The sequence below is a fragment of the Taeniopygia guttata genome, chromosome 18 (genome assembly GCF_048771995.1).
Source record: "Taeniopygia guttata chromosome 18, bTaeGut7.mat, whole genome shotgun sequence".
NCBI classification, from domain to species: domain Eukaryota; kingdom Metazoa; phylum Chordata; class Aves; order Passeriformes; family Estrildidae; genus Taeniopygia; species Taeniopygia guttata.
In genome coordinates this window covers 9,278,262-9,289,191 of record NC_133043.1, presented here as the reverse complement: position 1 = coordinate 9,289,191, position 10,930 = coordinate 9,278,262, and the positions used below count along the sequence as shown (strand labels likewise).

Sequence of the window (10,930 nt, the reverse complement as noted above, 5' to 3'; positions counted from 1 at the left end):
ACGGGATATTGGGGTGCCGGGCATTTTCTTATGCCCTTTTCTATCTTGGCAGAGGTTTCTTAAGTAAAAGGTTAAAATTCAAGACATAACTCTACAAGCTAGAATATAAATGCTTAATTTATTTTGTTAACTTAAGTGAACTCCAAAAAATCTCTGTTTCAGTTTATTATCCATTATTATCCGTTAGGGCCGCTCACAGCTCGTTCCTTTGCCGGAGTCCCTCCTCCGCTCCGCCGGAGCGCCCAGCAGCCGCTGCAGCTGCCAGAGCAGGTCGGGCAGCAGCGAGTCCAGCACGGCCAGGCCGGCCCAGGTGCACCGCAGGCCCCTGGGCAAGAGGTGCTGGTGAGAGCCGCTGCCCCAGGGAGACCCCCGGCCCTGCCCGCAGCTCCCCGGGGCTCACCCGCTGTCCAGGACGAGCCAGCCCTCCTGCTGCAGTGCCCGAGCCTCCCCCGGCTGCCCGAACACAGCCTGCAGGCTGAGCTGGGGGGAGAAGTGCCCCCAGCGCTGTGAGCCCAGGGCGAGAGAAGGATGTTAGTGATGGGGCATCAGCATCCCACTACCCAAAGGGGCTGCAGGAGAACTGAAGAGGGGCTTTGGAGAAGGGAATGGAGTGACGGGAAAAGGGATGGATGAAAAGGGCAGATTTGGATTAGATATTGGGAAGAAATTCTCCTGTGAGGGAGCTGAGGCCCTGACACAGGCTGCCCTGAGAAGCTGTGGATGGCACATCCCTGGAAATGCTCAAGGCGATGTTTGACACAGCTCACAGCAACCTGGTCTAGTGGAAGGTATCCCTGCCCACGGCAGGAGGTAGAACAAGATGGGCTTTAAGGTGCCACTCAATCCAAAGCATGATTAGCATCGGATCGATGTGGGCTGTCCCCACAGGTGGCTCCTCACCTCATGTGTGATGCCTTCATCCGTGCGCAGTGCTAGGGAGAGCAGCTCCTCCAGCCTGTGGGGACACGGAGAGCTGCGAGGCAGCACAGACAGGGATGGGGCACGGTGAGGGACCCCACTACTCACTGCTCCAGCGGGCTCAGCACCACCCGACTCCTGGTGCCGTGTCCCTGGCTCTGCACCTCCCGCATCCAGGCGACAGGCTCCAGGGTCTGCACACGGGCTTCTCGGCTGCAGCCGCCCTCCGCCCGCGGCACGAAGCGCCCATGTGCCCCTGCAGCAGCCAGGCAGGGGACAAAGGAGTTCCCGAGGCACATGGCCACACACTCCCCCCTCACTGGCCCTCCATCACCCCTTACCTGGCCCCACACCGATGTACTGCTCACCCTGCCAGTAGGAGAGGTTGTGGGTGCTGAGGGCGCCCTGTGGGAGAGCCCTGGGGTGAGGGGAGGGGCTGAGCCTGCTGGGGGACCAGCATGACATTGGGGGACACAGCATGGGGGACATCCCACCTTCCGTGCAAAATTGGAGACCTCGTAGTGGCGGAAGCCAGAGGCGACCAGCACACTGCGGGCAGTCTGGTACATGTCAGCCAGCAGGTCCTGGGGGGGTGCAGGCAGCGCCCCACTCCTGACCCGTGCTGCCAGCGCCGTGCCCCGCTCCAGCGTCAGCTGGTACAGCGAGATGTGGTGGTCACAGAGCCCCAGGGCCGCCTCCAGCCGCTGGGCCCAGGCATCCCGGCTCTGTCCCGGCAGCCCAAACAGGAGGTCGATGGAGGTTCGGCCAGGAAAGAGCCCCCGCGCAGCTTCCACAGCCTTCTGCGCCTCCGCCGCCGTGTGCTCCCGGCCCAGCAGCCTCAGCTCGGCGTCATCCAGCGCCTGCGGAGGGAGCACGGTGCCAGCGGGCTCGGGGGGCTGCGGGGCTGCGGCGGGGACAGCCCCTCTCACCTGGACGCCGATGGAGATGCGGTTCACCCCAGCGGCCCTGAAGCCGGCAAGGCGAGAGGCGCTGGTGGAGCTGGGGTTGGCCTCCAGCGTGACCTCGGCAGCAGGGGGAAGGTGGGCAGCGCCCGCCACCGCCTCCAGCACCGCCGCCACAGTGCTGGGGCTGGCCAGGCTGGGCGTGCCCCCGCCGAAGAAGACGGAGGTGACGCTGTAGGGCAGAGGGTGGGAAACCTGAGGTGGGCACGGAAGGGCCCGGCACGGCCCAGGAGCCCACCCCGGCACCCACCTGTGCACCTGGCTGAGGCGGAGCAGGGCCTGCGCCTCCCGCACCAGGCAGGCGCGCACGGCCGCCTCGTCCACCGCCGGCACCACGTACGTGTTGAAGCGGCAGTAGGAGCAGCGCTGGCGGCAGTAGGGCCACTGCGGGCATGGGGCGTGTGGGGGGCAGCCGTGCCCTCACCCCCAGCCCAGTGCATGGGCAGCAGTGCCCCCCACCTGCCCCACAGGTGTGACCCTTCATGCGCACGTCTCGGAGGTCCCTCAGTTCAGGCCAGCCCCGTGGCACATACAAGGCAGGGCTCTCCTCCATGTGCACACCCCGGGGTCCCACATGTCCCCACGTGTGTGCGAGCCCCAAGGAGCCACATTCACACCCACCCGTGCCGGGTGTACAACCCCAGGACCCCGAGTGCGTCCCCACGTGTGTGCGAGCCCCAAGGAGCCACATTCACACCCACCCGTGCCAGCCCCGTGTCCCTCAAGGTGTACAACCCCAGGACCCCGAGTGCGTCCCCACGTGTGTCCCCACGTGTGCAAAGCCGTGACTCCCCGTGCGCCCCCGCACATTCACATTCACAGCCGCGGGTCCCCCCGTGTCCCCGCTCACATGCACGTAGAGCGCGGCTGTGGCGGGAGCGGCCGCTCCTGGTACCGGCCCCGGTACTGGCCCCGGTACTGGTCCCGGGCCGCTCCCGCCGGGCAGCGCCGCCGCGGCTGCCGCCAGGCCCCGGGAGCAGCACCGCGTCCCCGCCGCCGCCGCCATGGCCCCGTGGCCCCGTGGCTCCGCCCGCACCGGGCGGGCTCCGAGCCGGGCGGGCCCGGGGCAAAGCCTCCCGCGGCCGGCGGGGCTCTGCAGGGATGCGGCGCTCAGCGGCCTCCCCCGGCGCTGGGAATGCCGCAGTCAGCGTCTTCTCCCGGTGCCGCGGATGCCAGGGCCGCTGTCCTCCCTCCCCCGGTGTCCTTCCCCGGTGTCCTCCCCCGGTGTCCTCCCCCGGTGTCCTCCCCCGGTGTCCTCCCCCGGTGTCCTCCCCAGCCGCACGGTCCGAACGGGGTTTGGGACCTGCCCCCGCATCCTTCCCTGGCTGCTCCTCGGGGCCGGGAAGGGTTTTCCGGAGTTTCGGCGGAGGAAGGTGGGCTGTCCCCACTGTCCCCACTGCAGGTTGTGCAAACCCGCAGCTGACGAACCCCGACGTTAGTAGTTGTCTGTGTTAATAGTCACGAGGAGCTCTGAAATTCCCATGACAAAGGCTGGGACCGCAGATTCCCGTTTCCAGGCCAGAAAGGCGTAGCTCGGTGTAAACCACCCCTGCTGTAACCTTCCCTCTCCGGGGAGTTTCCGAGCAGGCAGCGAGGGCTATAAGAGTGGGACTCGGGCACGGGCAGGGCAGAAGCCATTGAGCGAGCATGGAGCACTGCGCACATGGAGACTGCACTGGCAGCCAAAAGGGACAGCTTTTGCTCTTCCGTGAGTATTCACAGCCGGGATGCGTTATCTCAGGGGCTGGGAAGGGCAGGGGGTGCTGCGGGAGGCTGCCGAGGGCTGGATATGCTCTGGGGAAGGCAGAGCAGGCTCTGCCAGAGCTCACACCCACGGATGGTGCTGCCCCACTCCCAGAGCAGGAGCAGAAGTGGGGTGGCAGGGGCTGTTCCCCCCGTGCTGGCTGTGACCAGGACCCACTGGTTTTCTTAGCAGTGTGTCTGTCCTCGCTAGCCAGAGCTGATGTCACTGTCATTACTTATCCACTGCCCCCCGGTACAGTGAGCACATGGGGCACCCGTGGGCAGGGCAGGGGTTGTGCCAAGGGTGGAGGTACTGATCAGGGAGGGGAGCAGAAGCTCCACTCACTGCAGGCCTGCCCTGCACCTGGGTTTGTGCTGTGGGAAGCAAAAGGAGGTAAAGGGTCCTTCCCTAGACATCAATCACAGAGGCTCTTTGTGTCCCCAAGGTCCTTGACAACAGCTGCTGCCATGCAGGTAACAGTTCTTCCCTCGGGAAGGAGGGTGACAGGGGTAACCAGGGAAGGGAGGAGACGTGAGTGAAATGAGGAAGGATCAGTGCTGAAACCAGCCCCACAGCAGTGTGGGGACAGGAGAGGAACTTGCTGGAACGACACTGACACAAACCATCCACGTTTTGTTCTTTCAGAGTGCAGACGTGGACAGGGGACTTGGCCCCGCCGTCTGCTTCCATGGGTAGAGCCCACAGTCCAGCTGGGAGATGAAGGATGAGACCTCGCTGACACTTCTTCTTTCTCCTCTTGCATTGCTCCCCACCCACCGGAGGAAGCCGAGCATGGAGGGGGCCCAGCCTCAGCTCTGCTCGGGAAGGAAGCAGGAGGGAGACAGCGGGAGGTCAGCGAGAGTTGGCAACAACATTATCCACATTGCAGCTGGCGTGGGACACTTCTGCTGGCACAGAGGAGCTCTGCCATCCCTCCTCTCACAGGAGTGTTTCATGGTTGGGAGGTACCAAATAACTCCCGTAAAATGCTGTCCCAGGTACGCTCTGCTTCACACTGCCAATTCTGGGACAGGAATTTTGGTATTTCTGCAACAACCTTACTGTCTGTCTTGTCCAAAACAACAAAATAAACAAAGCTGTGTCTACCTTGGAGAAGGGTTTTTTTTTTGGGAAACACCTGGGGGAGGTGTGGGAACAGAATGAGCTTTTCCAGCCAGTTCTAGAGAGCCCCAATGCAAAGTCTCATTCTCTGAAATCCCTGGCCCTCATTTCAGGGGTTCAGTCACTCCTAAATGACCCAGGAGTCTCACAACATCCAAGGATGGGATAGGAAGCCAGGCTAGGGCATTTGGACTTAAGAGTGTCCATAAAATACCCACCAGCATATGTTCAACTCCTGTGAAAGGGCTGCAGCCAAGCTGATCAGAGACACACAAAATTTTCAAACCTTCATAAGGTCTTTCAGTAACTGCACAGAATTCCAGAAATAAACATCCCGTCCTCACAGCACAGTATTTCTGTTGGCAAAGAAACAAGCCCAACTGGAAAAAAAAGGCACTTTGTTTTATTGACTAAAAGTGCCATCAGCCTGATGTCAGGGAGGGAAAGTCTCCCTTGCATAGCCCAAGGCACAGGTCAAACCAGACTCAGAGCTGACTGGAATGGAGTTGATTTGTCCTGGTTTTTGCTCTGCCTTCCCAATCTCAGAGCTGCAAGTGCTTCTCCATCTGCTCCCTCAACTTGTATTTCTGAATCTGGAACAGAGGGCAGAGAGCAGGGAGAGAGACTCAGAGAGAGCTGGGACAGAATGCCAGGGTTCCTGCCCTGCCCCAGCCCCTCTTACCTTGCCTGAGACAGTGAGTGGGTACTGGCTCACAAACACAACATAACGTGGGATCTTGAAATGCGAGATCTGGGAAGAGAAAAGTTAGGGCTACACAACCCGAAGGAACAGCCTGGCACTGCCAGGGCTGGCTCCCCAGGGCTCTAAATCCATGGGCTTTCATCCACCAGTCCCCAGCAGCCACTGGGTGTACTGGTCTGGAAGGAAACTGAGGACTGGGAACCCACCTTCCCTTTGCAGAAAGCTTTGATCTCTTCCTCGCTGCAGTCCTGCCCAGCCCGCAGTCGGATGCAGGCACAGATCTCTTCTCCCATCCTCGAATCCTTCACACCAACCACCTGGGCAGGACAGATGGGCAGTGTCACCCTCGGGGTGTCCCTGGCCTCCCCCAGGCTCTGTGTGCTGGCCCATGGTGTGTTCCCTGACCCACACCACAGGGTGCTGGAGCACTGTGAATGCAACGTGGACCTGTCATCATCCCTCTGATCCCAAAAAAAAGGGGCAAGAGGTTCCACAAACAACAAGGAGACTTGGTAGGCTGCCACGAGGGCTTCAGGATCTCCAGATGGAATGGCTGGGGAGGGATGAGGTTGAATTAAAGGATTATAATCACAGATCTTAGTGGGTCACAGCAGGAAATGGGCTTCCCAAGCCTGAGCTCTCTCCAAAGTTTGCTTCCACTATTCCACAAGAATCCTACTGTCATTCCCTGCCTTGAACCACTATCTCCAACTGCTAGAGACACGTTGATCCTTTTGAGTCCAGAGCAGTGACATAAAGCCCTAGAAACCACATAAACAGGGCTGGTTTGCAACCCATCTGCACTGGGACTGTTCCAAAGAGAGATGCTCGCCTGGCACCGGCAGAACTCTGACTAAATAAGCAGTTTATTTATGGGGAAACTTGTCTGGCACAAAACCTGGAGGAGAACAATCCCAGCAGACAGGGAACAGCTGCTCAGTCCTGGAAATCTTTGCTGTCTTGCAAAGGAGTGAAACAGTCTCACTCCTCATCTCCAGGGGCTTGTTGGAAGAGTCTTCCTAGATGTCAGAGTTGAGCAATTATCAGTAAAAACTGTCCTTCCAGACTGCTTTCTGAGTAAGAATTTCAGAGGGAGTTATGAAAGTGGACAGTTTAAAACTGAAGAATGACAAGCACTTTGCAGACATGCAGCTGGAACACAAGGAGATTGCCACAATCCATATGCCCCGTGCCACTTCCATCCCATGAGCCTGTCCCTCCTCCTTGCTTACCAATATTACATAGAATTTGATGCTGAAAACGGGGAAAGACAACCAGGTTCCAAGCAGCAATTCCAGAAGCTTTATGTACAGGATTCCCAAAAACAGATTCTCACCCACCCCACCTCCTCCCACTCACCTGGACCTCCTCAACCTTGGGATGGGTGTGGAGGAACTGCTCAAGTTCTGATGGATAGATGTTCTCTCCTCCCCGAATAATCATGTCCTTGCAACGCCCTATAATTCTGCAGTAGCCATGCTCGTTCAGGGTGGCGAGGTCCCTGCAATGACAGCACCCTTCTAGTCCTGTCCCAGCTGGGTGGGAGCATGGCTGATGCTCCCACCCAGCCAGGGTGGTGCCAGAGGATAATGGCTGAGGTGCCACCTGAGCACATGGAAGAGATCAAAGAGCTCCTCTTACAGAAACTGGCAGCAGCCACACAAACACCAGGATTCAGTGGGGAGGCAATGCCTGGCCTGCCCTGTACCCCCCCAATCCCTCCATGCACAAGTGGCCAGTGACAATCCCCCTCTGCAGGGACACTCAGCACTGAGGTCTCTCTGCTAAAAGCAGTTCTGAAGTGTCACAGACAGATCAGAGGGATAAACTGGGACAGTTTTCTCTACTTTGGAAATCCCAGCCAAGCACTCCTATACACACCCACGCCTCCTCAGCCAGTGCCACCCTGTGGGACCATCTGGGAGAAGCTGTGAGACTCACCCTGTCTTGTACCACCTCTCAGCAGTGATCACGTCACTTGTCTTGGCAGGGTCATTCCAGTAGCCCAGCATGACGCAGTAGCCACGGATCTGAAGCTCCCCTGGAGCGTTCAGAGGCACAGACTGCCCCGTTTCTGGATCCTCAATTTTTGCCTGGAAGAGAAGAAGGGCTTAGTTGGACATCAGCCCCAGACAGGGAGGATGGAGTGAGGTCTGCTGCTGGCAGAGCACCTGGAGCCCGTGGGAAGGGTCATGGTCACCTCTGTGTGGGGAAAGATGTATCCCACTGTCTCAGTTTTCTGGTCCATGTTGTCATTGGGGAACCCCATGAAGGTGACAGGGCTGTTTTCTGTGGTCCCATAGGCAACCTGCAAACACAGGAGAGGAAATGTGTCTCAAGGGGAAAGGGGACCACACAGCTTCAGACACAGGAAAGACAAAGCTGGTCATGACTGCAGGTGGGGTGTGAGGAGGATGTTCTCCCAAGCCACTCAGGTGACAGCCAGTCCTGCCCTGCTGGCTGTGGATGGGGCCCTCCAGACACTTCTGCCAGAGAGTCTTGGAGAAACAGAAGCTAAAAGCATCTCTGCACCTGCCTGACACGGCCTTCATCTCCCTCACAGTGCTCCTGACCCCACCATATTGTAAATGCAGGCGAACCCAGTGGGAAGAAATGATGATGTCCGACTCAGTTCAGAAGGCTGAATGATTTCTTTATTATAACTATGCTATAATACATTAATATGCTATATAAAGGAAGGTACTAAAACTACAAACCTACTTTAACTGCCATATCTCACTCACAACTTGTGACTCTGTCAAGAGTCCAGCCCCAGGTGGGTTGGATTGGCCATCAGACTCAAACAATCCTCACCAGAATCCAACCAAGCACTCACCCCAGGGAAACAATTCTCCAAACACATTCCACATGGGAAAACAAGGAGCAGAAATAGGAATTGTTTTCTCTTTTTTTCTCTCTGTGCACCTCTATGAAAAATCCTGAGAGAGAGAAATGTCCCTGTTTCCCACATCACCCACAACACTTGGGGTGTCACGCACTTTTGACACCCTAACTGCTGTTCTTGGAGGACTCCAGGGCTTGCCATCCTCTTTTTCAACCCTTGCTTCTCCAAGCCCTGTCCTGTACCACCTCTGCAGACACCGACTTTGCCTTGGTGCCCTTGTAGCCGGTACTGAGTTCACCTTGCATCTCTAGCAGCTCAGGGAACAGGGCATCACTTTGGGAGAACCCTGGAGCCAGCAGCAGACCTGTGTGGCAGACAGCGTGTCCTGCAGCATGGCTGCTTGCTGCAGATCCTTTTGCAGACATCAGCCCCCGTAATCCTTGTAAGGGCATCACGAGGCTGCTCAACACTTGGCACAGCTGCCCTTACAGACCCAGAGCCTCACAGCAGTACAAAAGCTTCTTGCTGCTAAACCTCCTTCACAGCTAATCCCGATGGCAGGCTCTGAGCCACCTCAGCTGAAGGTCACTTCTCCTCAGAGGAAAATTCCAGTGCTTTATGCCCAGCTCAGTGGCCAGGCTGAGGTAGCAGGAGCTGCCCTGGGCAGCTCTGAGCTGCACCAACAGCACCATCACTGGGATTGCTGCTCCATCTCTAGCTGCTGGGAGCTGTGTTTCAGCAGTGGGAGCTGCTGGAGCACCGCTCTGGTGTCTCTGACCCACTCAGAGTAATGCCATCCCAGTAATGTCAACTGTGGCTGCTTTGCTGGGAGAGCATGGCTGTGAAAGGGCTGATGTGGGAAGTATTTCCTCATTTCTCCTGCAGCTCTCCAGACTGACACATGAGCAGCTCTGACCCCCAGACTGCCCTGGCACCCAGATCTGCTCAGTTCCTTCCCAGGTGTGCCTACGTGGGCATGGCTTGGGCATGGTGCTCACCCAGCTCCAGGCACTGTGCCCCAAATTAATGTGGAGCTTGGCAAAGGACTATGATGCAGCATGTGAACAAGGATGAAAATACTGTGAATGAGCTGAACACAACACTGGTATGGGGTACAACAGTGTGTAATAACACTGCAGCACTTGGCTCTTTCCCCTGCTTGGAGCTGCTGGAGGATCTCATGTTGGGCACAGTCTGTCACAACGGCTGATGCTCTTGTTGACTGCACCAGGGTCAGCATGAATCCAAGCTGGAGCCTGCCTTTATCCAGGAATCTGGAGAAGAACTTCCCCAGGATGCTGCAGGGACCATCTGGTGCAAACTGCTCTGCTCGGAGCCTGGCAGCCCCCAAGGAACAACTGTGAATAGGCTTCTGCTCCCAGACACAAGGACAACTCCCCAGCTGGGTGCAAACCCACAGCGTCTCATGCTCAGACTGGATTTCTCTCCCACACACTAATACGAATCCTGTGGCTGCATCAAATGACTGACCAGACCCAAATCCAAGACCTTAAACACTTATTAAAAATCCCAGTGCCTTTGTTTTTTTGTTTTATTCCGCTGGATGAATTGCAGTGTGGGTCCCAGGATCCCAGCCAAGCCCTGAGTCAATCCTTGCTGCCTCTCCAGGTTGCTGCAGCAGTTTAATTGGATGCAGGAGTAGGCAGCTCCCTGGCAGGATGGTGCTGTGGGTGCTGTGGCTCACCAGGCTCCTCCACATGCCCAGCACTGTGCCCTATACCCCAAACACCAGCTACTGATGCCTTGGCCTGTGGCTTGTCCCCATCAACACCCTCACACCCTCAGAAATGGCTTCCCAGCTGGTCAGAGGGTAACACAGCTCTGAACCTCCAGCCCCTCATCTAACTGCTGCTTCCCTTGCCTGCACCAGCACGTCACTCTGCAGCCAGATACCAGGATGTGCTCCAGACTTCTCCAAGATGTTATCCCCCTCTTAGGATGGTTGTCCACAGCTGCATTCCTGGGATGGAGGCAGGGGATGAAGCAAATGCTTGTGACAGCACAGCTGTCTTCCCAACCCTCTTCTGACACGTGGACCATCCCACATGTCCATTGTCAGCAGCAGGCAAAACAACACTTCCACAAAACTCCACACACCAATTTCAACTTGGAGATATCCATGAAGATTCCTAGCCATGGTGACCCAAGGGGACACTTAACATCATTCAGCCTTGTCATCTGGTGTAATTCGGTCCAGAAAACCTCACCCAATAATTTCAGCATCAGCTCCATAATTTCCACTGGAGCTGTATGTGGTGTCAAAGCAGAGCTTTCCAGAGGCAAAGATTCCAGCTTGGACCTTTGGCTTCAAGAGGAGCTACAAGAATACAAAATATAATTGACCACAAAGCCTTTTTTTACTGTAGGACCACAAATGACCCCCCAACACCCAGATCAGACCCACCCTCAGTGATGACAAAGACAGCTCCAAAACAAACTGCTGCCTAACTTGCTCCTACCAACAAGAGATTCATTCTTTGTGAATCCCAAGCCTCTGTATAAACCAGGAATAAAAAGAACATCTTAGCAGAACTGTGTTTTTTAAAGCATATTTCCCAAACATTTCCTGCTAGTGCTGTTCAAATACTGGTCACTGTGGAACAGGCAAACAGCCT

The 10,930-nt window shown here is 56.9% G+C and overlaps 2 protein-coding genes and 1 long non-coding RNA gene across 3 annotated transcripts in view; 1 reads left to right on the top strand and 2 right to left on the bottom strand.

The window, feature by feature from the left end:
• Positions 1-99: 99 nt before the first annotated feature.
• On the bottom strand, positions 100-3,059 carry RSAD1 (radical S-adenosyl methionine domain containing 1). The gene is made up of 9 exons (XM_030287745.4): positions 2,731-3,059; positions 2,131-2,264; positions 1,848-2,052; positions 1,413-1,778; positions 1,260-1,323; positions 1,027-1,174; positions 901-955; positions 401-504; positions 100-325 (listed from the first exon to the last, which is right to left on the bottom strand). Exons 1-9 carry the CDS (start codon positions 2,884-2,886, stop codon positions 184-186), a joined length of 1,374 nt encoding a protein of 457 aa, XP_030143605.4. The 5' UTR covers positions 2,887-3,059; the 3' UTR covers positions 100-183.
• A 22-nt stretch (positions 3,060-3,081) lies between these two features.
• On the top strand, positions 3,082-4,730 carry LOC115497695 (uncharacterized). Its single transcript, XR_003963265.4, has 2 exons — positions 3,082-3,588; positions 4,270-4,730. It is a non-coding gene; the product is annotated as an uncharacterized lncRNA (long non-coding RNA).
• A 397-nt stretch (positions 4,731-5,127) lies between these two features.
• Positions 5,128-10,930, bottom strand: part of ACSF2 (acyl-CoA synthetase family member 2) — a 36,339-nt gene continuing 30,536 nt past the window's right edge. Inside the window, exons 11-16 of the mRNA XM_030287732.4 lie at positions 7,650-7,757; positions 7,391-7,542; positions 6,809-6,950; positions 5,656-5,766; positions 5,429-5,497; positions 5,128-5,339 (exon numbers count right to left, since the gene is read on the bottom strand). Coding sequence (XP_030143592.4) covers positions 5,289-5,339; positions 5,429-5,497; positions 5,656-5,766; positions 6,809-6,950; positions 7,391-7,542; positions 7,650-7,757 — 633 coding nt within the window. The 3' untranslated portion in view covers positions 5,128-5,288. The remainder of the gene's footprint in view (positions 5,340-5,428; positions 5,498-5,655; positions 5,767-6,808; positions 6,951-7,390; positions 7,543-7,649; positions 7,758-10,930) is intronic.